Genomic DNA, 25,261 nt, shown 5'->3' on the forward strand with positions numbered 1-25,261 from the left:
CCCACCCTTGTCATAACAATACTAAAGGTGAGGTGTTCTCCATCCTTTGCCCAGTGTGAGGAGCCGCAAGGACCTGAAGGATCTCTTTGATGTCTACGCTGTCCCCTGCGACCGAGCTGGCTCCGAGTCAGCCCCACTCTACACCAACCTGACCATTGATGAAAACACCAGCGGACTTCAGCCTGACCTCGGTTTGTGTGACAATTTAATACTTCCCTTTGAGACCTTTTTATCTGAAAATGAGGGTTAGAGATCCAATCACGCAAGCCTTCAGCCTGTCCCACATGTCATGCTGCTTCCTGGAGCACGGTGAAGTGCTTAGAGAAACATTTGAAAGTGTCCTAGGGATGGGTACTGTTGGCATTTTGGATAAGGAAATACATCATTGTCCATGGATTCCAGAATATTTAACCAATGGAGGCTCCCAGTTATTCTAACGGAAAAAAAACCCTTTCCTTCCCATTTCCACATGTCCATAAGATATGTGGTGCATTTCAATTGGGAATCACCAGTCTCTTCCCTACCTATAGGCAGGTGGATGCTCAGCCCCAGGATGAGAGTTATCTGCCCTTTGACGAGAGGAGTCTTTTGTGACTTCAGCAGAGCACTCCTATCTGAATGCCCAGGACACTTTTCTTAATATGTAAACCAGAATGTCTAGCTCCTTTACCTCACTCACTACCACCACCACCACCACCACCACCACCATTACCATCAACACCCACGTATTTTAAGCCTATTACTTTTCTCTTATGTTCTTACTGGAAACTATAAACACTAAAAAGCAAAAAAACAAAAACAAAAACAAAAACAAACCTGTTCTCTTTCATGTATTTGCCTTTTAACTATTTAAAAATATATTAAGCTAAGAATATTAACCTTTTTCAACATCAGCCATAAATATGTGTAACCATGGAATAGTGAAGTAGCTACACTTTTTAAAAAAATTAATAGCCTTTTTTTAGAACAGTTTTAGATTTACAGAAAAGTGAGTGGAAAGTACAGTTCCCATCTACCCTCCACACACACACAGACACAGTTTCCCCTATTTAGTAATGTCTTGCATTCACGTGGTATATTCATTACAGTTGAGCCAATATTGATACATTATTATTAACTGGAGTCCTTAATTTACATTAGTGTTCACTCTGTTGTACATTCTGTAGGTTTTAATCAAAGTCTAATGACATGTATTTACTGTTAACCATAGTAATACAGAATAGTTCCACTGCCCGAACAATCTCCTGTACACCACCTTTCCATTGTTCCCACTCTCCTTCTGAACCCCTGGCAATCACTGGTCTTTTTCCTGATTCCATAGTTTTGTCCTTCCCAGAATGTCATATGGTTGGAATCATACAGTATGTAGCCTTTTCACACTAGCTCTTTTCACTGAGCAATATTTAAGGTTCCTTGATGTCTTCTTATGGCTTCAGAGATCATTTATTTTTATTGCTGAATATTTCATTGCATGGGTGTATCACAGTTTGTTTATCCATTCGCCTATTGAAGAATGTCTTTGTTGCTTCCAAGTTTTAGCAAGTATGAATAAAGCTGCCATAAGTGTTTGGTGTACAGTTGTTTTGTGTGGATGTAAGTTTTCAACTATTTTGTGTAAACACCTAGAAACGCAATTACTGAATCCTGTGTAAGTCTATCTTTAGCTCTGTAAGAAACTTGACAGACTGTTCTCCAAAGTGGCCGGAATTAAAATGAGTGGCCATACCAAATGTGGGTACAAATGTGGAGTGATTAAGGCATTGCTAGTGGGAACATAAAATGGTACAGCCACTTCAGAAGAGGATTTGGCATTTCTTACAAAACTAAATGTATTCTTATTATATGATCCAGCAGTTGTATTCCTTGGCATTTACTCGGATGAGTTGAAAACTTATGTTCACACAGAAACCTACACATAAATGTTTATAGTTACACGTTTAAAGTATAGGAAAACTGTAATCTTAAAGGTACATCTTCCATGTCTGCAAACATAAAAATGTAGAAGTAGTTATCCTCAAAAACCAAAGTCTGAATTCAGCCTGAAGTCCCCAGTTGAATTTACATTTAGTTTCCATCTAATACTAAAGCTTGTGGACTTTCAAGATCATTGACCTAGCTCTCTCTTAATTTCTTTTATTTAATCATTGATTTATTTTCTATTCCTTCAACTATGTGAAGCCAGGAAGAAGCACTGACTTTGATGGCTTGTTTAGACGTATTAGTGAAGAGTTTCTCCAGCTTAACAGTTCCACACCACCACTGTCTCCTAAATGAACTGTGTGAAAGATGCTGGTGAGCTTGTTCACATTCTGTGGGCGGTTCTGTTTCAGATTTGTTGACCAGAAATGTCTCGGATTTGGGGTTATTCATTAAGAGTAAGCAGCAGCTGTCCGACAACCAGAGGCAGATATCTGATGCCATTGCTGCTGCAAGTATCGTGACAAATGGCACCGGGGTGGAGAGCACATCCCTGGGCGTATTTGGGGTTGGCATCCTCCAGCTCAATGACTTCCTAGTGAATTGCCAAGGGGAACACTGCACTTATGATGAAATCCTCAGCATCATCCAGGTTTGTACCTGATTTGTGTGTACACAAACGTGTAAAGCCTCTCAGTATTCCAGTTATTTTCTGCTAAACATTCACTCTTTCTAACACCTTAAAGACAGGGGCAGAAATAAAGAGTTTTTTTTTAATACCAAATATATAAGTGTTCTGATTTAACATGTAATTAACACAGGTCCTGAGCCTTCTCTTATTCAGTGACCACTACAGCGAATCAGTACATGGTCGCTTCTTGTTATTCTAGCACATGGAAGAGAATTAACAGCTTGTCCACCACTTTGATTATTTAACAAATGTGTATTAGCTCCTACTCTGGGCCTGGCTCTGCTCTAGCACCTGGGGTGATAGTACTAAATAGGGTCAAGTTCTGACCTTCAAAGCAGTTTACATTCCAGTGGGTGAGGCAGACAATAAACGAATTAAGAGATCATGCGATTTCGGGAAACAAGGGGCTCTGAAAAAATTGAGCAGAGTGAGGGGATGGAGTGATGCAGGGGTGCTGAGGGGTAAACAAAGGTGACACTTGGACTGAGCCCCAAATGAATACACCACGAGAAGGTTTCAGGAAAGAACATTCCAGACGGAGTAGCATGCAAGAGCACGCTCAGAGTTGGTGAGGAACAGGAAAAGGGCTGGTGTAACGGGAGCTGCGTAAACCAGTGGGGCAGCAGCAGACAGGATTTCAGACAGGTGGGCAGAGCCGAAGCATCAAGGCGTTTTAGGCCGTGGTGAGGAGTTTGGCTTGAGACCATGTGAGATGGACTGGCTACTGGAAATTTTTGAGCAGGGGAGTTATATGATGTATGTTTTGAGGAGGTCACTCTGGCCCACCTGGAGTATAAATTGTGCTAGGGAAGGAGCGGAAGCAGAGAGACTGGATAGGAGGCTGTGACAGTAACCCAGGCAGGAGATGGTGGGGCTTCTGTTAGAGGGCGGCCAGGAGATGGGATGAGACGGCTCCTTGTGCCTGCGCCACCTGCAACAGAATGAGTCTAGGTTTTCAGCCTCCCTTGTCTTCTGGTTGGGAATCAGTAGATTAACCATCCAGCGGTTAGACATGATCACTGGAAATGCTAGAAGTGGAGGTTACAATCACACTATGGAGGGCTCACTGTAACACCCTGGAGTATGAGCTCTGTACTGTACTGAGTGTTCCATGGGAGTCCTTGCGGTTCACCTCCCACCAGCTCTATGGTGGCTGCTATTTTTATCCCATTTTCACCTGGATAAACTGATACTGTGTGTTTTCATATAAATCAGCCTTATTCTTTTCTCCTTTTTATCTCTTAAATAAATATGCTTTGTGTAATAAATTCACATACAATGTTTTCTTTTGGACTGAAAAAAACTACATCTTACCACTCTAAAACTAAATTAGTTCAAATATTTGATTTGGCTGTTTCCTGGTGAAAACAGAAGTTTTAAAAAAAACGATGTGGTGGTTTTTTCCTTTTAATTTCCTTTACCTAAATAACCCTCTTTTTGTGTCCCTTGCAGAAATTTGAGCCTAGCATTAGTATGTGTCATCAAGGCCTAATGTCATTTGAAGGATTTGCAAGGTAACTTTTAACGTGTCTTTGCCCATTATTTATGAGCATATATTTTTCAAACAGACTTACAGATAACACAGAACAAACTAGCAGTTACCAGTGGGGAAAGGGGTTAGGGGAAGGGCATGATAGGGAATGGGGCCTAAGAGGCAAAGCCTACGAGGTATAAAATGAGTAAGATACAAGAATGTAATGTACAGCACAGGGAATATAGCCAATATTTTATAATAACTTTATACAGATATAATTCAGTAAAATACTGAATCACTGTATTGTGTAGCTGAAACTAATATAAGTCAACTATACTTCAGTTTTTAAAAAGTATATATTTTTCCTATGCAGTCCTAAGAAAATTTGTTTCCTCTAGGTTTCTGATGGATAAAGATAATTTTGCCTCGAAGAATGATGAGTCACAAGAGAACGTGAAGGAGTTGCAGTTGCCCCTCTCCTACTATTACATTGAATCTTCACACAACACCTACCTCACAGGCCATCAGCTCAAAGGAGAATCCTCAGTAGAACTCTACAGCCAGGTACTGAGAATTTCACTTGGAACGTGGATTTCTTTAAGCCTTATTTACGTAACCCCCAATGTCACAGAAACCTGACCCCAGACTCCTTTGAAGAACGTATACACTATTAAATGTGAACTGTGAGGAAACATTATGTGTGGGAAAACTGCTATGTATACAGTGGTTTTCTTTATTTCTTTTTGTTTTCTTTTCCCCCAATCTACGCTTAACCTTTATTCTAGACAAAAAAAAAAAAGTATTTGTTTGAGACTCATAGTTTTTAGATCCAAGTTAGTCTGACCTACTCCTACTAAAATTAGATTTTCCCATGGGAAAACTATCTAATCGCTTCACTAAATGCTAAATAAATCAATACATTGTAGTGGGAAAGCATAGTAGAAAATGCAACTTTCGATGAGGTTATTCCCAAAATATTGTTTGTTTTGCTTTGCAGTTTGTTAGACAATTAATCCATCCCTGTGGCAACCAACTTACAAAAAAAAAAAAAGCCTACACAGACTGTAAGCATTATCTCTACACACTTGAATTCATGGGAATGTTCTTGGAAACACAGAAGGGTCTCTGGACTAGAAAAAGCACATCCTTTTGACGTAAACATCCAGCTCTAAATGATCTGCATGTCCATTGCTTCTGTTATATTTTCTGCGACTTCCTTGTCTATGCTGCCTGCTTTGTGAACTCCTACAAGAAGAGTTAATCAGGAAGGAGCTAATTAGGTCCAGGGAATATAAGTGTGTGTGTGTATGTAGGTGAGGACCGGGGAGAGGGGGGGTCCAACTGTGAAAATTATAGTTGTATTGTTTACACAAATCTGGTGGACTTGAGCTTCCTTTGTTCTCCAGATAAGTCTAGATATTCATCAAAGCATGGGTCAAACTTCTGTCCCAAAGCTTGGTATGGAGTATGGATTTTACTCAAGTATGGATTTTAAACTCTGAAATCTGAGGTGTTTTTTAGTATGAGATGAAGATGTGTCCTTAGAGTAGTGATTTTTGAAACAGGAGTTTTGTCAAGGGGGCTTAGCTGCTGACACAGATGAGCAGGCAGTAGAGGGTGCCATATCTGCTGAAGATCTGCTCTTTTATGTGCTTTATATATTGGCCTTCAGTTCACACCAAGAATTCCAAGGTTAAAAGAAGTTTGAAATCCATTGTTTTAGAGGGGGAGAGTGAAATGTGTGTGTAGCGGGGTGGTACTTACCCCAGGAAAACAAGCAGGGACCAGTGTCCTAGCTTTAATTCCTACCTTGCTTCCCTGTTTGATGCCAAACTGGTTTTGGTTTTGGTTTTTTTTTAACTCCTTAACATTACATTCCAAGTAGAGATTGTCACAGCCTCTGAATAAGGTACAAGAACCCCTCAGACAGACTCACAGATGTGATTAAACTTGTGTGAAGCTCCCTTTTACTGTTTCTTACCACTCTCTGCTCTCCCTCAGCCCACCTATTACCTCCTAACGTTACTGTATGGGGCAGATGAGAAGTGAGAAAAAACCCTGTTCTCACTTGGAATTTCCAGCCCTGGTTTTCCTTTTCTAGCCATGTGTGGAGGTCTTCATGTCATGCAGACTGTAATTTAAAAAAAAAATCTTTAGTCTTTTCATGCTGAAAACCCATCTCATCTGCTGCTGGTCAGTGAACATTGTTCCCAGCTTAACTTACTATGGAGATGAAGAAGCCTCATGTCCCGGCTGCCACATTACACAACAGTTTTCAGCCCAGAGCAACATACCTGTAGATACTCTAGCTCCTGAGAGAAGCTGGTCACCTTGGGATTCTTTGCCACAGAATCAGTTCCACCTGAGAAGTTGGGTCACCTGGGAAAACTGGGTGCTGCATGTTTTGCAATGGACAGAATCTAGCAAGTACCTCACATAAAAATATTAACATAAGGGGAATTCCACCATCCAAGATATGTTGCAACAACTCTAGTAGCCACTAGCCCCCTGTCCTGGACTGCTGTCACGTGGAAATAGTCACGAGGATTGTTAAATCAGAGAGTTGGCCCATTCACAGACATATCCATCTCTTAGTTTGGTTGACCCTTCCAGTACATGGTCATCTTTTAAGATGGTCCACAAATCAAGTCAATGAAGGAAGAAGTTGCTCCAAGTAAAGGTTACAGAGCTGCAACCCAGGCACATGTGTCAGGAGCTCTGCTTCCAGTGCTAGGTCCAGGAGGGCAACTAGGTATCATCTCACCTAATTCATTGATAGCGTTTCCTGTAGTACTTTGCTAACGAGGCTGTGAGATAACACCTCAGAGCTTAGGGGGCACGTGTATTGTGACTGCTGGCTGATGGCTGCTGTGTATGTGGCAAGGAAGTATATGGATTATTTACCATCTCTGCTCTAGATGCTGTTCTAGGACTAGACAGCAAGGCAGGTCCCTTGTGACTCCTTGCTTCTGCTCTTCTCACACACTGCCTGTTCATTACAGAGGTATTAGCAGATGGCAGAATTTGCATCTAAATAGAGGAGATTTTATCCTGATGGATTCATGTGACTATCTGGCCAGTTCATTAAGGAATCACTTGCCTCTTCTCTCCTCTAGGCTGTGGCATCAGCATCTGTGTCACCTCCACTGATGTCTGCCCAGATAGAGCTCTAGTCTGGCTCTCTCATTTCAGGATATATCCTGTGTAGGTCCCTTGAGGGACCAAAATTTTGGGAAAATGGTCTTTTTTTTTTCAGTATATGGTTTCTTTCATAAACAATAAAGCATCTTACAAAAGTATTTACTGTATTATAGGAAATAATATTTTGAAGAGCAGTCTCATAATTAGGAAATATGATAAACACTAGTATAATTTTGAAGGATTTTAGGAGATCATGAAGATAACATTCCACCAGAGTGGGAATATCCCTCTACAACATCTCTGTTTATATTTATTGAACACCTACTACATTTGAGGCAATCTGTCTTAATGCAATCCAGCTGCATCAACATCAAGTAGCCACTAATTGTTCCTAAGGTTTTTTGTATGTTGAGAGTAATTCTCCTATTACACTGAAACAAAAATCTTACCCACTTCTGTTCAACAGAATTCCAACCAGTTAACATGTGTTAGGTCAAACTTCCCTACGTCTTTAATTACTATTCATATTGAATGTTCAAGACTCTTCATCATGCTAGCCACTTTTTTTCCCCCTCTTTGGGGGCATGAGACTATATTAAATGTTTCTTTTTTTATAACATCTTAATTATGGTAGGTTCCTGTACAGTAAACTACACATATTTCAGCTGTACAGTTGGATGAATTTTTATAGATGTATACACCCATGAAACCACCACCACAATCAAGTGGTCATGTGTTTTTGCTGTTAGATTTTATCTTCCAGTTGTATTCAGCTCTGGTAAGCACTCTTTTTGCCTAGATCTGTTCTCTGTCTTCTTCTTCCCTGATTAATTGTGGCCTTTGGCCAAAATGCAATATTTCTTTTCAATTTTACGCTCTTCTGTTTGAGCCTGAAGTGTGAACACTGATATGTAGAAGTATGTGCTGGATTTAATCTGAGGCTTTAGTCCCTTTGCTCACCTGGCTGGATTCACTCATTAATCTCACAGGTCCTGCTGCAAGGCTGTAGGAGTATCGAGTTGGACTGCTGGGACGGAGATGATGGCATGCCCATCATTTATCATGGGCATACACTGACAACCAAGATCCCCTTCAAGGTAGTGCTTCATAACTGTCTTTAAATCAAACCACAAGGGCTCATTCATCTTCACTCATCATTTAAATGAGTGACTCTTCCAAGTTAGACCTTAGTTTGGGGGTTCTTATCCTAAGTCTAAAGATTTCTTGAAATAGTGTGGGACTTGTACATGTTCATCTTTCTGGGATTTGATCTAGAACTCTCACTAGATTCTCATTAGACCAGTAGTAACCATTACCTTAAATCAGTTCTCATGTAATAATATTGTTGCAATTTTTACATCATGTGATGATATAAAAATGGCAGGGGCTGTTCTCTTGCTATTGGAATTAAAGGTCATTTGTCCTTATATCCTGTTGACAAAGGCCAACATCATGTGTTAGGAAATGACTAAATAATTAACATCAGAAAGTAATGAGAATTGGTTCCACCTGAAGAGATTGGTCACCCAGGAAAGCTGGTCTCACCGGATTATTATTAAAAATTCTCTATATAGTAACATGTCATCGGCATATAGTGACACTTTTACCTCTTCTTTTCCAGTTTGGATCCCTTTTATTTCTCTCTCTTGCCTGATTGCTGTGGCTAGGACTTCCAAGATGATGTTGAATAGGAGTGGTGATAGTGGGTATCCTTTTGAGTTTTAGTGAGAAGCTGTTGAGTTTTTCACCATTGAGTACTGTGCTGGCTATAGGTTTGTCATATATAGCTTTTATTATGTTAAGATATGTTCCCTCTATACCCACTTTGGTGAGAGTTTTTATCATAAATGGGTGTTGAATTTTATCAAATGCTTTTTCAGCATCTATTGAGATGATCATGTGGTTTTTGGCCTTTCTCTTGTTGATGTGATGTATTACACTGATTTGCGTATGTTGAACCACTCTTGTGTCCCTGGGATGAACCCCACTTGGTCATGATGTATAATCTTTTTTATGTGCTGTTGGATTCTATTTGCTAATATTTTGGTGAGGATTTGTGAATCTATGTTCATTAGTGATATTGGCCTATAATTCTCTTGCTTGGTAGTGTCTTTGCCTGGTTTTGGTATCAGGGTGGTAGCTTCATAAAATGAGTTTGGGAGTATTTCCTCCTTTTCAATCTTCTGGAAGAGTTTGAGAAGGACTGGTATGAGTTCTTTGTATGTTTGGTAGAATTCCCCAGTGAAGCCGTCTGGTCCTGGACTTTTATTTGTGGGGGGGCGGGTTTATTGCTAATTCGATTTCATTTGTAGCGATCGGTTTGTTCAAGTGGTCAGTTTCTTCTTGGTTCAGTCTTGGTGGACTGTATGTTTCCAGAAATTTGTCCATCTCCTCTAGGTTATCCATTTGGGTTCCATATAGTTTTTCATAATATTCTAGTATGATACTCTGTATTTCTATTTTGTTTGTTGTAATTTCTCCAGTTTCCTTTCTTATTTTGCTTATTTGTGCTCTCTCTTTTTTCTTCTTTGTGAGTTTGGCTAGAGGTTTGTCGATTTTATTTACTTTTTTCAAAAAACCAGCTTTTGGTTTGATTGATTTTTTTCTATTTTTTTTTTCAATCTCTGTTTTATTTATTTCCTCTGTGATCTTTATTATTTCCTTCCTTCTGCTGCCTTTTGGGGTTTTTTGCTCTTCTTTTTCTAATTCTTTTAGCTGGTGGGTTAGATTGTTTATTTGAAATTGTTCTTCTTTTTTGAGGAAGGCCTCTATCGTATATCCCCAGGTAGATTTGACTATAAACTTCTTGAAAGCAGAATAGTATCTTATGCCTCATTATTTTTGATGCTGCAACCTACATTTTACAACAATTAAATTTTACCTACAATATACTCACTGTATATGTTGATTTGTTAAGTTCAGGATACTGATATCTGTTCTTTGTAGTATGTGAACAGTACTCAATATGAATAGTTTAATGTCTTTGTAAAAAATAGCCTACTGTATTGCTTAATTTGAAAATACATTTGAGAAAATGGAAAGCATTTTGGCCAGAGTCTTCTGCATACAACAATTTAGATGCTTTCTGTGGCTCTAAGTACCTTGCCTTCTGACACCCTGGGCGAATATCTGAACTCTAATGAGCTCTTTGGCTCTCACAGGAAGTGGTTGAAGCCATTGATCGCAGTGCCTTCATCACCTCTGACCTGCCCATCATCATATCAATTGAGAACCACTGTTCATTGCCTCAGCAACGAAAAATGGCAGAAATTTTTAAGGTAAGGAACTAACTAAGTGACAGAATGGTCTCTTGGCCTTTGTCTTGTGACTGTTGTGTTTAATTTGGGGCACCATGGACCACACCACAGCTGTGAGGGCATGTGCAATTAGCGTCCCTCAGATGAGAAATGGGGATGCTCTGGGAGCTTGGGCTCTCCCTTGAATGGTCTATCTTTTCAGCTGGAGTGATAGAAGCACTGTTCTGTGATCTGCTGACCATTTCTAGAAAGCCTTAGGAGATAAAAAAGGCCCAACTCCCACACTTCTGGTACCACAAATCAGGGATGCTAGGGTGTCACCTGTCAGTTGTATGTGGAAAAGCTGAAAATATCTCAGAGCAAATAAGTCAAGTGTTCTTGTGGCCCAACTACAGATATGGGGATCCAGGTTGGCAAAAAGATCAGACTAGCCAGAACAGTTGCTGTTAATACTCAGCCCTTCCTTATACAAGGGAACTATAATGCAGACAGTGTTAAGGGGAAACATTCCATTACACTTTCCTCTTCCCCCACTGGTAGAGGCATTTCTGGAAATATGACTCTCAGTGGGAGAAAGGGGCATGACCAGAGGGAAATGTCCCCAAATACTAATGCCAGCAATACTGGTTAGCCTTTCATACTGTCTTTTCTTTGCCGTCATTTAGAATAATGATCTCTAAACTGTTTTGATTGTATATCCTTATCAGTAAAATATAGTATGTATTCCTACTGTGTGTATATTGACTTAGTTATAAATTATATACATATCCTACATAACATGTTATATGCATTAACTGAGATATGCAAAAATAGAATATAAATGAGAGTAACGTGGAAAGGATGAAGTAAAGAATAACTTTCAAATACTATTATTTATTAATGATACAAAAACCCTTTTTTGCTGTTATAAAAAATTTAACTAAATTTACTACTTACTTATTATTTAAATTTTTAGTGGGAGTAATGTGACTGAACATACTTCATTGTTTTTGAAATTTTTGTGACCGTTGACTTGGATGTCTGATTTTAAGTTCATTTTATTGTTTCAATATTTACTTTTAAATATATGTATGTTCATGTATAACTGAAAAATTGTGCTCTACACTGGAAATTGACACAACATTGTAAACTGACTATAACTCAATAAAATAAAAATTTTTTTTAATTTGCTTTTAACAGCTGTAGTAGCTGATGAAGATGCGTGTATCCATTAACTGCATTTGCCAAGTCATGGTACTTATTTCTCAATTCCATTAACGAGGCAAAGGTTTTTATTGAAATTTGGCTAGATTATTTGTATGTTTCTTGGTATCAGTTTTTCTGAGAAACTTACTGAAAGGATGTTACCTTTTATATTTTTAACAGGTGAGCTCAAATTCCACTGAAACCATTAATTTAGAAGATTTTTTAACCATTGGAAAATCTGCTTCCAAGTTGCTTGAGTGTGCATATATGAGAGTTTTTATGTTAACACATATTCTTTCCTACAACAAAATCACATTACAATAGAAATATTTTTAGATATCTGTCTTTACTCCTTCCAGAACTCAAATTTTGTCTGAAAACCAATTACTTTCTCAATGTTAAAACATTACCCTTATCATATAGGAATAGATTAACAGTGATTTTTATCATTATCATTTGATAACAATGAAGTATAACCACCCACAATAAACACAGAAAAGGTCAGAAATTTTAGGATCCTTTCTTAAGAAAATTGCATAACTTCGAAATACTCCCTTAACCGCCTTTTCATTATATAAAGTGTGAACTTCTATATGCTGCAAAAGATTTTCATGATCACTTTTCATCTCATTATAAAATATTTTAAAGAAAAGTCTTTTTCTTAAATTAGCCCTAATGGTGACATCCCAGGGCACCCAAACTGCAGCCACCTCAATAAGATGGTAGCAAAGATGAGAGGGACTCACCATTGATCCCTCTGCGTCAGGAGAGTCTCCCTTGTCCCCAGGGGCTTCATGAGCAGCACCTGATACACCAAGGACGCCATTTTCAATCTGAACGTTAAGTACTAATCTTCTATTTGTGTTATTTTTTCATTAAAACATAACTAGAAGGAGGGGGAGGGTATAGCTCAGTGGTGGAATGCATGCTTAGCATGCACGAGGTCCTGGGTTCAATCCCTAGTACCTCTTTTTAAATCAGTCAGTCAATCAATAACGTAATTACCTTCCCCACCGCCAAAAATAAAGAAAAGAAAAAAGATTTAAGAAAATAGTAAAAAAGTAAAGTAAAATAAATAATAACTGGAAGTAGAAACTGCCGTATTTTCTACCCTCACCCCAGTGGGTCATCCTGTGACGTCCCGCACCACCCACCTCCCTGAGGGACACACATTCCTCTTTGGAGACTGATGTTCAGGAAACCTTTATGAGAATGGTGTCTACAGTTATTTATATTACATGGTGGCAGGTTCTCCCTGTTATCTTTCATTTTTGTCCCCACTTCCTACTGACTTCAAGGTTTGTATCCCTGTGACTTCTTACCCACATCTGGAATGGACTATATGCTACATACAAACCACAGCCGCTTAACTGAATCTCATTTTTTCCCTTAGTGCATCAGACCACAGAGTATTTTGCTAAATAATTAGAGCTAAGCCCCCTTGGAGACCCCTCCTCCTCTCCTTCTGACCACCTCCCTTCTTTCTAGTAAGAAGCTATGCAGGGGTGCAGGGTGGGGACACACAGATACACACAGATACTTTCCTAGTTCCTCTTCTTAGGATTTTTTGAACAATTCAACTGGGCTGAAATAGCTAGCTGAGTAATTCAAGTACAGAGGCATTGATGATGTGTTTTCCTTTATTGTTTTTAGACTGTGTTTGGAGAAAAACTGGTGGCTAAATTCTTATTTGAGAGCGATTTCTCAGATGATCCAATGCTTCCCTCACCTGACCAACTCAGGAGGAAAGTGCTTCTTAAAAATAAGAAGTTAAAAGCCCATCAGACACCAGTGGATATCTTAAAGCAAAAGGTACTCTCCTCTTTTTGAAGAGGTTATGGGTATGCTGTATACCTAGAACAAAGAAATTAATGTCATTCTAACCTTTCAGATGACTGGCTGGGTGACCAGTTTTTAAAGATTGAGTTTACTTGAATGATATATTTGATTTTTGGCCTTGCAGTTAATAGGCTGATAAATGCTCTCTTCCCACTCTCTTAGAATTTTATTTTGACGAACTGATGTAAAATGTACCTCACTATTTAATTTATTCTGAGCAGGATAATGTGTGATTCTTGTCTCTGGAACTGGGCTTCATGGCTGTCAATCCCACAGTGGTGGCTATAGTCCCCTTTAAGAAGAGCCCCCTGTAGGAAGAGCACTTGGACTTGGGGTTGTGACTCCTGAGGTCAGTAACAGAACCCCAACAATAGCAGCCCTGTGGTCCCAGCATGGAAGCTGGCACAGCGTACCACTATGGCATGTGGACCCCAAGGCACTTCTCTACGTGCCTTACCCACAGAGATCCAAACCCCAAGCACCACAAACTTGCCTGTGTAGGAAGGTCCTCAGACCAAGAGTCTGTGAAAAAGTTCAGGTCCAGGACCACTGAGTCCATATGCCACAGAGTGACAAGCTGCCAAAACTGTTTGTCCTATTTAGGAGGGCACTGTTGGCCCTGAAATACACTTCTGAAACTTACAGCAACCAAAAGTTGCTGCATGAACCTCAACCCCCAACAGGAGTAGATGGTGCAACTCCAGCAGCACGGGCAGTCCAGAGATAAAACCAGATCACAGCCTACAGCTTTTAATTTCTCTCTGAGCAGCACCTCCAAGCCTCCAGGCCCTATACCAGTCCTACTTGAAGTGGTTTCCAGAGTACATAGAATTCAGCAGAAGGATTCTTTCTTTGAGCCCAAAAAGTTTGGAACCTTTGTCCTAAGTCATTGATGAAAAAATGTAAAGTCGAATTGAGTCAAACGTCCAGGTTAACCTAGCTGAATAGTCTGTTTGGAATAATCATCAAATCTTCTAAAAACTCTAATTTATAGAACTCACAGGTAGGACCTGAGTTTAAAGCCAAATTATATATAACTGGAGAAAGAGCATTAGGTGGGGAGTTAGGATACCAGGTTCTAACCACTGACTCTGTCACAAATGAGCCATGGGGTCATGGGCTGATCAACCTTTCTGGGCCTCCATGTCTTCATGAAATGTTAGAATAGGAATGTTATGGTAACTGGCCTCAAAGGACCCTTCTGACAATAAAATCTCATAAAATCTCTCCCAAAATGAAGCATAGGACCCCTATCAGAATTACAGACTACTCTGTAAGCATTTCATTATACCATTTCTTAGGTTCTATTTCCAGTGCTTTTTGCCATTCTAGAACATTACTGTTTCTTTGAGGGGCCCTCTGGAGCATCCTGTCATCGACTATCCTAATAAGTACTGGGAGCTCCCAGATTGTCCAGCTCACACAACAGCAGAATTCCAGGTGGCCCAAAGTGCAGGCTGAGTTAGGGGCTTTTGTTATATCACCTGCTAACCTCAGTGACTCAGCGAAAGTCCAGATTGCTTCAGGTGCCCTCAGGGTGGGGAAAGAGAGTGAAGCCAGAGGCTCCATCCTCCTTAGACTCACCCTTTTGGGCAGAAAAGCAGATATTTACAGAAAGGGCCCCAAACCAACCCAGCCCAGCAGATCACTACCAAACAGGTTTGCCCTAACAGGAGCTGCTCAACACTATCGTAGGTCCTCTAGACCTATAATCAGCAAACTTTTTTTGCTCAAGGCATCTTTTAAAAGAATTTTGAAAAACTGTGTACCTCTCGCAAACATTTTTCCCTTTCATACGTTTTTAAGATGATACTAAAATTTTTATCACGTTTAAATAGTTACAAAAAATATGTTTTCAAAGATAATATTTATTATGTATAAATATACAATAGATAACATAAATTATATAAAAATATAATATGCAAAAAAAATTCTCATTATCAAATAATCAGCCGAGTCAGCTAGACTTAATGTTTGGTCAGAAAAAGTCTGACTTTATTTGTTTATTTCAGATAAACACTATTATCACGCCTATGATGACTGTCTCACTTTTGAATTTTAATTCTAAGATAGATGGATAGATGGACAGACAGAAGGAAGGGAAGGAAGGAAAGATAGATAAATTACAGATAGAAAGAGAGAGATAGACAAAGTCACGGAACCTTGAACATGTTTACATGAAATAAGATGCTCCCTTCTTTAGTTTCTCAAGACTGTCTCAGGAGCTCTGCATCTTCAGATGTCCTTCTGCTGCCTTGGGTAGTTCTTGACCTCATGTCATGTATCATAGTAAGATTATTTATTGATAAATGAGAATTATGCTTTTCTTTTGTAAAGTAGGAGAAGAGCAATTTTGAAGCAAATTCTAGCCAACCACAAGCTTGTTCTCAGGCAGGCCTATTTTTAAAAGAGTATATACATAGTTGTTGAAAATCTTGAATCTAGAATTTGTTTCTTTAAAAAGATCTGAACCTACATATTTTTAGAAGTCTCTGTGTACCCTGGGGGTACCCATTGCCCAATCTGAAGATCACACACAGCTCTAGGCCGGGAGTTGCAAAATCAGCCACCTTCAGGGGCCAAGCAGGAAATATAAATAGGTAAGAGCCAGTTAGACATAAGACAGTTGGAGATGGTGAGGACGGGAGAGGATGTGCATGCCCTCATAAATGAATAGCTCTAATTAAAAAATTTTAAGACACTGCATCAGCCAAACAAGTCTGATTTGGCAGAGAAGTCAGCCCTGAGTACCACCAGTTTGAGTCCTCTTTTGGGTCTACCTCCATCCAGATCTGCACTCCCAGAGCTGCTCCCCAAAAGCCTGGCATTTACTTGGGTTCCAAAAGCCACTAGACCTATGCAGGTGGGCTTTGTTAGGAAGTCATTTGACTGAAATATTAGCAGGTATGCTCTTATGCCTGACTCTCCTCAAATTCTGCCACAGCAACTGACTACCCAACGTAAGGTGCTTTTTCTTCAGCACCACTTTTCCTCCATGCTGTTTGCTTTATCCAGCAGTGACCACCCACTCCTCGGTGCCAAGCAGATCCAGTTTTGCCCGGTGTGTACCTCTGCTCTACGGTCTTCAAGACATATCCAAACTCTCTTGTAGCTGCCGCCTTTCCCGTTCTTTGCACGGTCATTTGCAGTTGCTTACGCAGCCTCTGTTCCACTAATGAATGGATCGTGTTGTTGCAAAAAAGTCTTCTTTCTATTGAGCTCTTCCTGTTCCTCCTACTCTTTGGCACTACTTCCCTCTGCAGCTGCACAGACTAATTGCATATCTAGAAAGCTAGCATGTGTCTCCCCATCAGCTTTTCTCTGTGCCAAGCTAAACATTCCTGATGTATAAACTGTGACTCGCAGGCTGTGGCTGCTAGGACTCTTCACTTCCATTAAGAATATTTTCGATACTCTTAAACTTGTGGATATGCTTGATTTTTGTCCATCTTCAAATATCATTTCCAGAACTAAGTCAGTGCTAAGGGTCTGATAACATGACAACAGTGAAACCATCACCTCTCTTAATTTGAACTTCATACCTTAGTTGATACAACCAAGGACTATTCTTGCTATTTAAATTCTTTAACACACACTAGGCTCATGTTGAGTTTGTGGAAAGCAGAAAGTTCAGTTATTTTCATAGGACTCAACTTGTGCCTAGTCTACACGTTTTTTTCCAGGTTTACAATTAATTTTAATCTTTCATGTAGCCAGAGCCTCACATTTATCTCTATCAAATGTGCTCTTCTTGGTTTGGGTATATTATTACAGCATACAAGGTTCTTTGTGGATTTTGACACCTGTCATCCATTGTATTTATTAGCAGTTTTCCAAACTGTGCCTTCACCCAAGTTGCCCTTGAGTCAGACAGCCAAGTGGAAAGCCCTGTGGTCTTTCTTGCAGAACCTCTCTGGAGTTTAGGTGATTATCACTCCTGTGTGGTGCTCTCTTCTCTGAAGCTTACATTTGTGCAGAGTTTGCTTCAACCTTTTTCTTGATAGACTATAAAACTGAGGCTTAGCCATTCATGAGACTTTCTCCAAGCCACACAGCTCATAGTGGCAGAGTCAGGATTCAGATTCAGGTCTTCAGGAAAGACCATTTCAAAGGCAATACAGAAATCCAAATACATTGATAAAAATTCCTGGAGCCCTTTTAGAGGGTGAGGAGTGTAGCTCAAGTGTCAAGTGGTAGAGCACATGCTTGGCTCCCGAGTGCGAGGTCTTGGGTTCAATCCCCACTGCCTCCATTGGGGGGGGGGGCTGTGGTGGGAAGAATCACTGGGGTACTTTTAAAGACATAGATTCTTAGGTCCCAGATCTGCCCAACTAAATCAGAATTTCCATAAGGGAGGCCTGGTAATCTGTTGATTTAAAAATAATTCTTATCATCGTGAAATTTTGGAAACACTGCTTATCTGTTATTTCCTGCAAAATGAGTTACCTTATCCAAAAAGTCTGAAGAGGTTACTGTGTGGGAGAGTTGTTCTTAGTAATTCTATGCTAATTCTTGCTAATCCCCTCTTTATTTTCTGTGTTCTCACAACCAAATAATCCATTCTGGAATTTTGTCAGGTATCACCTTGACACTTCCTGCTTTATAATTTCCACAACTTACCTCTTCCATCTTTTGGAAAAATGGGACAATGTAATCAGTTTTTTCAGATGGCTTCCAAACCCCCATGATTTCCCAGGGAGTATGGATGGTCATATCTGCGAGGCCTTTTAGTTGCCTGGCAGGTGTGGGTCTGGACCTGGTGATCTGAGTTCACACGGGGCGGGGTGAATGCATGCCCAGCGCTCCAGTGTGCTCAGTCCCACCCCCAACTTAGAAGGCCTGGGTCCCTTCTGGGTGAGGAACTCACCCTCAGCAAGGATGGACTGACGCAGAGCGGGATTTCTGAAGCACTCCATCTGTCTCAGGCCTGTGCTAAGGCTCTTGCTGAGGATCCCTCACTACCCACCGCCAGATCTCCAGTGTTCCAACCTGCTCCACTCAAACAGCTCATAGTTGGTGACAGGCATTGTGCTGGGGCCAGAGGAACAGAGCAAGAAAGACATGGCTCCTGCCTAGACCCATCTGAGCCTGTCTCCTCATCTGACCCCTCACTCTGACCCCCTGACCTCTGTCTGAATTGCTTTTATTCAAGGGCTGGGGTCCTGTTCTTCTGCCTCAAAAATTAGTAGGATATTGGAAAGGACAAGGAAGGCAGCTCTTGGCTGTCTCTTGGCCGCCTGTCCCATACTTCCTGCACTGGTGGAAATACTTGAGTGTCAAGGGACCTTGGTGCTCACTTTGTGACATTTGCTGGCAGTGGATCTTTGGATGGCAGCACCCCTGTTGCTGGTTCTCAGCAACCTTCTGCCAGGGGGCCAGCCAGGCTCCTGGCATCATCATTCCCAGGACTCAGCTCCACCTTATGCGTTGACTGTGTGAAGGCCCTTTGCTTATCTAGGACAGATGGACATGCTTTTGTGGCTCGCTTGTGCTTAGAGCAGATTTCCCAAAGTTTGGAAAACGCTAATCCTATGAGACACTCTGAAAAAAGAAAACAAAATTGCTCAGTTAAATAGCGTGGGAAATGCTACACAGGAGATCTTTGAAGAATCACAGTGCCCTTTAGCGTATTAAATGAAGGTTCTGTAAAACTCTGTAGTAGGAGTGTGTTTCAGTTTGAGTAAGCTGCTGTTTTTAAACTTCCATTGTGTATTGTGGTTACCGTAACTGTCACTTTTTACGTAACACCTATTAACACCCATGGAGCTCGTGTTCCATAAAAATTTTGAGCTTAGACAATGTTCAGTTATCTGGATTGAACTGCATTGTAAAGTATTTATCTGGATATAGACATAGCCTAAATTACATCTTCCTTATGTATACATTTTTATTATAAGGGTAATAGAGCCACATTTCAGGAAGCTTAGGGAAGAATTATTTTAAAACACACATAATTCCAAGGCCAACACAACCTGTATTACAGGGATTCTTACTTAATCTTAGTAATATCCACAGATAGAATCCAGGGGTTCATGAGAAAAGATTACATCTTTATTTTCACTAACCTCTACCTCTAACTAAGCATTTCCTCTGATTATAAATGTAGGGAAAAAACATAGTAGAGTTGGCAGTATCTGTCTTTGTCACCAGTAGAAATTGCAGATTTTTCATACTGTATCACAGTTATTGCTCTCTCCAAGAATTATTTATGCTCAAAAATGTTACTTGAACTACTATTACATTTTTTTTACTGTGTTAATAAGAAAACTTGTATTCCTATAGAACAAATTTTTTTTGACATTTGGTAACTGTATTCAGCATTCTTTTTTTCCTTTGTAATCTTATGTATTTTAATTTATGCCTCTAAAATATCATTCTGAGAAGGGATCTTACCTCACCAGACTGCCTAAGGGGTCTAGCCTTTTATGTATGTCATTTTATATAATTATAATAATTATAGATAGAGAAATCGTTTTTGAACAAAGGATTTAGAATTATATATATTTGTAGATACATGTATGTATGTATATACTTATGTGTATAAATATTGTATATATAAATATATGCACACAAAATTCTGTATCCTTTGTTCAATAAATATATATCACAATTATTTTTTCAAGTCTCAATCTCAAGCAGATACACTGTAGTTTACTGACTCTGTTCCTCTGTTGTTGGACTTTCAGGTTGTTTCCTTTTTTTAAATTCACACAAGGAAGTTTTCCTATATTTTGGATTATTTCCTTATGCTAGGTCCCTAGATTTATATTTATTCTTGTGTTCTGAGATACTCCCTCACACTAATTCTGGTCAAAAATAGAGGCACATGACATCCCTGGTAGCACACATCAAGTTTCCAGAAGTTTCCAGACCTGTTTTGTTGATCTGACTGACGGTTCAGTTGAAAGAAAGTCTGTTGAAAGAAACTTTATTTAAATCAACTATTCTTTTTGTCTCGTCCATAGGGATTCTAACATGTTTCTCAAGGTCAAAGGCCTTTAGATACTGTTTTAAGAAAGAGAGAAAAAAAAAGTTTCTTAGCAGAGATTTGTTTTTCCAAAATGGTTGGCTAATCTACTTCATCACTGGGATTGATGGTGGTTCTCTGAAGCACCCAACTTTCTTCTGGAGGGTTTGCCCGGGGATCCTGGGTGGCTGGGCACCCCACGCAGATTCCTTGTGATCATTTCCTGAAAGCTCCTGGGTTCCTCCTCTAGGGATGTTAACATTCGCCTAAGTATTGATGTTGTACTTGAAGTGAATCTAGAGTTTTGAGTTTGCCCAAATGAATCAAAATAGGTTAAGCCACTTTTTATGACTGTGGTAAGCATTAGGTGGTCATTTTGAAAACTGTAAATGAAATTTTAGTAGCTGAGCATCTGCAGTCTTTAATGAGTGACATCTTACAGGCTCATCAGCTGGCATCCATGCAAGCTCAGGCTTATAATGGTGGCAGTGCCAACCCCCCACCTGCTAATAACGAAGAGGAGGAAGATGAGGAAGACGAATATGATTATGACTATGAATCCCTCTCTGATGGTAAGAGAACCCTGTGCTGCAGGTAGGAAAGTGCCTGGATGATTTTCTCTTGGGTTTTTTGGGTGTCTTTTGTTTTCCAAAAAAAGTCTGGCGCTCCGTAGACCAACAGTACAGATCACTTAGCCACTTAGCAAGGAGGACCAAGCAAGGAAAGGGATTCTGTCACCCATGATAGCCACCACTCCAGGAGAGAAGAGGAGGGTGTGGGAAGCAACACAGGGGTTGTTCCTAAATTGATTTCTAAAGGAAGAGATGGTATTACAGTAGAGAGACCCTGTTCTCACCCTTCAGTGCTTTGGCGTGGCTGATGCTCTTGGTGGGAACCGTAGACAGTGGCTGAATCTTTTCTCTCTCCTGCACCACCTGCAGGGGGCAGCATCGTAGTCCCATGCTCTCTGCTCCTCCCTTTCACTGCTTTCACTCCTGCTTTCTAAGAGCGTAGAAAAGAGGCATAATTTCCCTTCCACCCCCTCTTTCCCTGGTTCTCACATTGCTAAGCCAACCAGACATTTCCTTCTGGCCTCACCAAAAAAGATAAAACAACACGACTGATGGCTAATGGTGCAATACAAAGAAGTTACATGAATGATGTTAGCTATATATTACAGACAGAGGATTCTTCTTACGAGAGAATTAGGTTTCAGATGTGTTTCATTTGCACTAAATTAGTATCATATCCTGGAGATTGCAAAATGTTTTCTGAGGTACCACTGCTGATGATAGACTGTTTCATTTTGGCAACTTTTGAAAGACAAGGTAGTAATGAAAAAATGCCAAAGTTCCTCTTTACTTAAACATTACAAATATAAAATATGTTACTTTCATTGTAGGGTATTGTTTCGTTAATATGCAGATACGCCCAGACCAGCAGCCATTTACCACTGGCATTAAGACAGCCAAGCCACCCTCCCCCAGATACCTGCTTCTCACGCAGCATGATTGTCTTCTGGTCATGTCTGGTCCCAGGAGCCTCCGTCGTGACCAGCAGTTGCAGTCTAGTCTCTTTCTGCCCCAAAATACAATGCTAGCCTCTGTCCATTTAATATTTGTCCTTAGTAACAATTGATTGCTTCATATAATTAACTAAAAGCCAATGTACCTGACCTGAAATCCCATCAGATAACATGAGAGTCATATTCTCTAATGGAGAGGTAGAAAAAGGGAGAAAATCAAAGAAGTCAAAATAATTTTTTGAATCTTATTCCTTTGAAGTTATGGGAATATGAATCTTTTTGTATTGACTAATTCTTCCCTATGGATCTATACTACAGTCATGGTGATGTTGTTTCATAGAAGAACAAATTCATTCAATAAGAAATGAAAACCACATTTAAGAACTCAACCAATATAAAATAGATAAACAACTTATTATACTTTAAAAAAATACATAAAAGTAAAAAATTTTTGATTAAATTTAAAAAAAAAAAAGAAATCAACCAAATCCAGATGTCATTTTCCTCTGTAAGAAGTTAGTGCACTGGAAGAGAAATTCACTCTTTATCATAAATTCCTTCTGTGCTTTTTCTGTGCTTTTGAATACAGGAAAGGAAAAGGCTTTTCTATTATTACTATTATGAGAGGAAATTTTGGTATTCAAATAACAAAATGAACAGGTAGGGGAAGGAGCTTTGTGATTTATTTTCAGTTAGGAAGATAAAATTTAAACCCTACCCCACTGAATTTCTACGATAGCGTCATGCTCTTTTAAAACACTCATGTGCTGCGGTAGGCTGTACACAGAAGGTCCCCAGCAGGCTCTCCTCCAATAGGCTGTGAGACCTTGGGTCAGTGTCCTCTCACCGCTCTAAGCTTTGGGTCCCCCAGATGTGTAATGAGAAGGTCCCATTACAGGTTGGCTGATGTTCTCCCTCCTTCCAGCCTGACATCTGTGACCTATGACAGTTAAGTCCATGCCGCCACATGATTATTTCCCATATTCATTGAAAGATTCCTCTGCCTGGATGATGCCTAAACAGGTCTTGTAGTGATGCTGTGACTTGTTTAGGCTTGTCCTGTTAAGGCCTCCTTCTGCCACTGTTAGATGCCCTGCCGGTCTTGCACTTTTGGTCACAGTTTGTGGTGCCTCACTCATCTCGGCCGCTCTCTAACATCTCTTTCTCCAGCTGAGATGAGAGGGAAACAGAAATCTGCTTGCTCTGGGTAGGACCATTCCCAGCTTCTTAGCAGGACCTCAGATGTTTCCAAGCTTCTTGTAACAATGGATCCCTTTGAGGATGAGATGGAAGCTCTTACCAATTGCCTCGGAAAAATAAACATGCTTTCAAGTTTCTACATAAAATTGCAGGAGTTTTCATGGGCCTTCTGAGCCCCTTACAGGCATCTCAGGCCAAAAACCCATCTCTGAGGTTTGGTGGCTCAGTTTATCTCTCTGACAGCTCCTGCCCTCAGTCTTCACATACATAAAACGAGCGAATTAGTCCAAAACCTCTTTCATAAAAATGTGATAAAGATGGCTATAAAAATGTGAGAATTCCTAGCCACAAAATTACTTCCAGAAAATCTGAAGGAAGTTACAAGTGAGGGTCAAGTGTTTCAGGAACTGCTACTTTACCTTTTGGCCAATAAGTTCTTAATGAATAATTAAATTTTATTAAATAAATATCAGTTAATTTTCCCCAGCCTTGCTGTTTACCTTACTAGCTTTGAATGTGCACAAGAGTACACATTTAACTTTGCCACTTCTTACAGACATTCTTTGACAATGATTGCATGGTATTAACAAATTTATCAATTTCTGTCCATTTTGACATAAAGCATTTGGGGGAGTATTATGACAACAGTAACTCAAGAGATGTAATGTGACTGTGGCAACATGAGTAACACTGACAGTGTTTGCGGTGTTTACACGTTCATTCCTTTATTGCCAGCCCTTGCATCTCTTCATAGTCAAAATATTAAGTGAATGGAAGATGTCTTGTTTCATTTATCTTGTAATCTAGGTTGTTACTGTTTATGCTTTGCTTCAAACCTTAGTTTAATTTACCTGGCTTTTTGTCTTAACTTTCCTTACTTTTATCACCTTTCTGATTCTGTTTTTCTGTAGCAGATGTCCTTACTGCTTCTCCTGCTCCTAACAGTCAGGAAGGTAAAGCCATTTGAACCAGGCATTTTAACTGCATGCATGTCGGCATTCTGTTTCCAGTTTCTTAGACCTGATTAGCATGAAGTTGTGATGCTTATGAGAATAAAAATGTAATAAGATGAGTGATCTCATTTACTTCTTGGCAGCCTGCATGGCCTTGATTTGGCATAAAGATATGTTGGTCTAAGCATTTGTGGTCTGATGAAATTGTAAATCATGGGTGAGAAATGAGCTTCCTTGTTTTTCATTTTCAAAGAACATAATCCTGATATATCTCTAACACCTTTAAAATTGTTTTGAATAGAAACACCAAAACAAGAACAAAGGATAAGATTATCTCTCATGCTTTGGAAATTTTTAGATATGTCTTGATTCCTATCCTTGAGATTGTCACTTAATAAATTGATAGACTATTATGGAAACTTTACTTTCCAATTAAGCATAGTTGTGAAAACTGCATTACAAAGAACAATGTATTTTCTCCCTCTGGTTTTGACTATTCTAGAGGTGAAAGCTGATAGCTTCATTTTAAAGCGAGAGTGGTTAAATCACACATGCATCATTTAGAAGTGCATCAGCCACTAAATCCTTCCCAAACTTGTGTGCTGAGGGCTTCTTGACAGGGTACCTTCCATATATTTGCACAGTTCTAATCATCTGTATGAAAATGAGCCTTCTCATTTAGATTATGTCTATATGGTACCAAAAGTACTGGTAAATGAGCCCATTCAATCAAAAAATAAACATGTTATTTAACAAATTTTTAAAATTATACTTCAAGCCATCATTTTGGTAACATGTAGCCAGAGCATCAGTCTTACAGATAAGCACAGGTCTCTGGATATCCTTGCAATGATGTAGACACAGCCCCCAAGTAAAGCATTTAGTTCTTGTTCGCTGAAGCCTGCCAACTCATTTTCAGACAACATTCTAGAAGACAGACCTGAAAATAAATCATGTAATGACAAGCTTCAGTTTGAATATAATGAAGAAATCCCCAAGAGGATAAAGAAAGCAGATAACTCTACTTGCAACAAAGGAAAGGTGGGTGAATGGTTTCTGTTAAATTATACTTGGACCTTATGGTGCTCTTGTCAGTTTCAGGTGGGATTTCA

The 25,261-nt window shown here is 39.6% G+C and overlaps 1 protein-coding gene across 1 annotated transcript in view; it reads left to right on the forward strand.

Moving 5' to 3' along the window:
- PLCE1 (phospholipase C epsilon 1) overlaps window positions 1-25,261 on the forward strand; it is a 299,846-nt gene that overhangs the window by 241,033 nt on the left and 33,552 nt on the right. Inside the window, exons 13-21 of the mRNA XM_072971645.1 lie at window positions 55-191; window positions 2,331-2,569; window positions 4,061-4,122; window positions 4,481-4,646; window positions 8,213-8,320; window positions 10,385-10,501; window positions 13,319-13,477; window positions 20,914-21,043; window positions 25,069-25,190. Coding sequence (XP_072827746.1) covers window positions 55-191; window positions 2,331-2,569; window positions 4,061-4,122; window positions 4,481-4,646; window positions 8,213-8,320; window positions 10,385-10,501; window positions 13,319-13,477; window positions 20,914-21,043; window positions 25,069-25,190 — 1,240 coding nt within the window. The remainder of the gene's footprint in view (window positions 1-54; window positions 192-2,330; window positions 2,570-4,060; window positions 4,123-4,480; window positions 4,647-8,212; window positions 8,321-10,384; window positions 10,502-13,318; window positions 13,478-20,913; window positions 21,044-25,068; window positions 25,191-25,261) is intronic.

Source organism: Vicugna pacos, chromosome 11 (genome assembly GCF_048564905.1).
Source record: "Vicugna pacos chromosome 11, VicPac4, whole genome shotgun sequence".
Taxonomy (NCBI): domain Eukaryota; kingdom Metazoa; phylum Chordata; class Mammalia; order Artiodactyla; family Camelidae; genus Vicugna; species Vicugna pacos.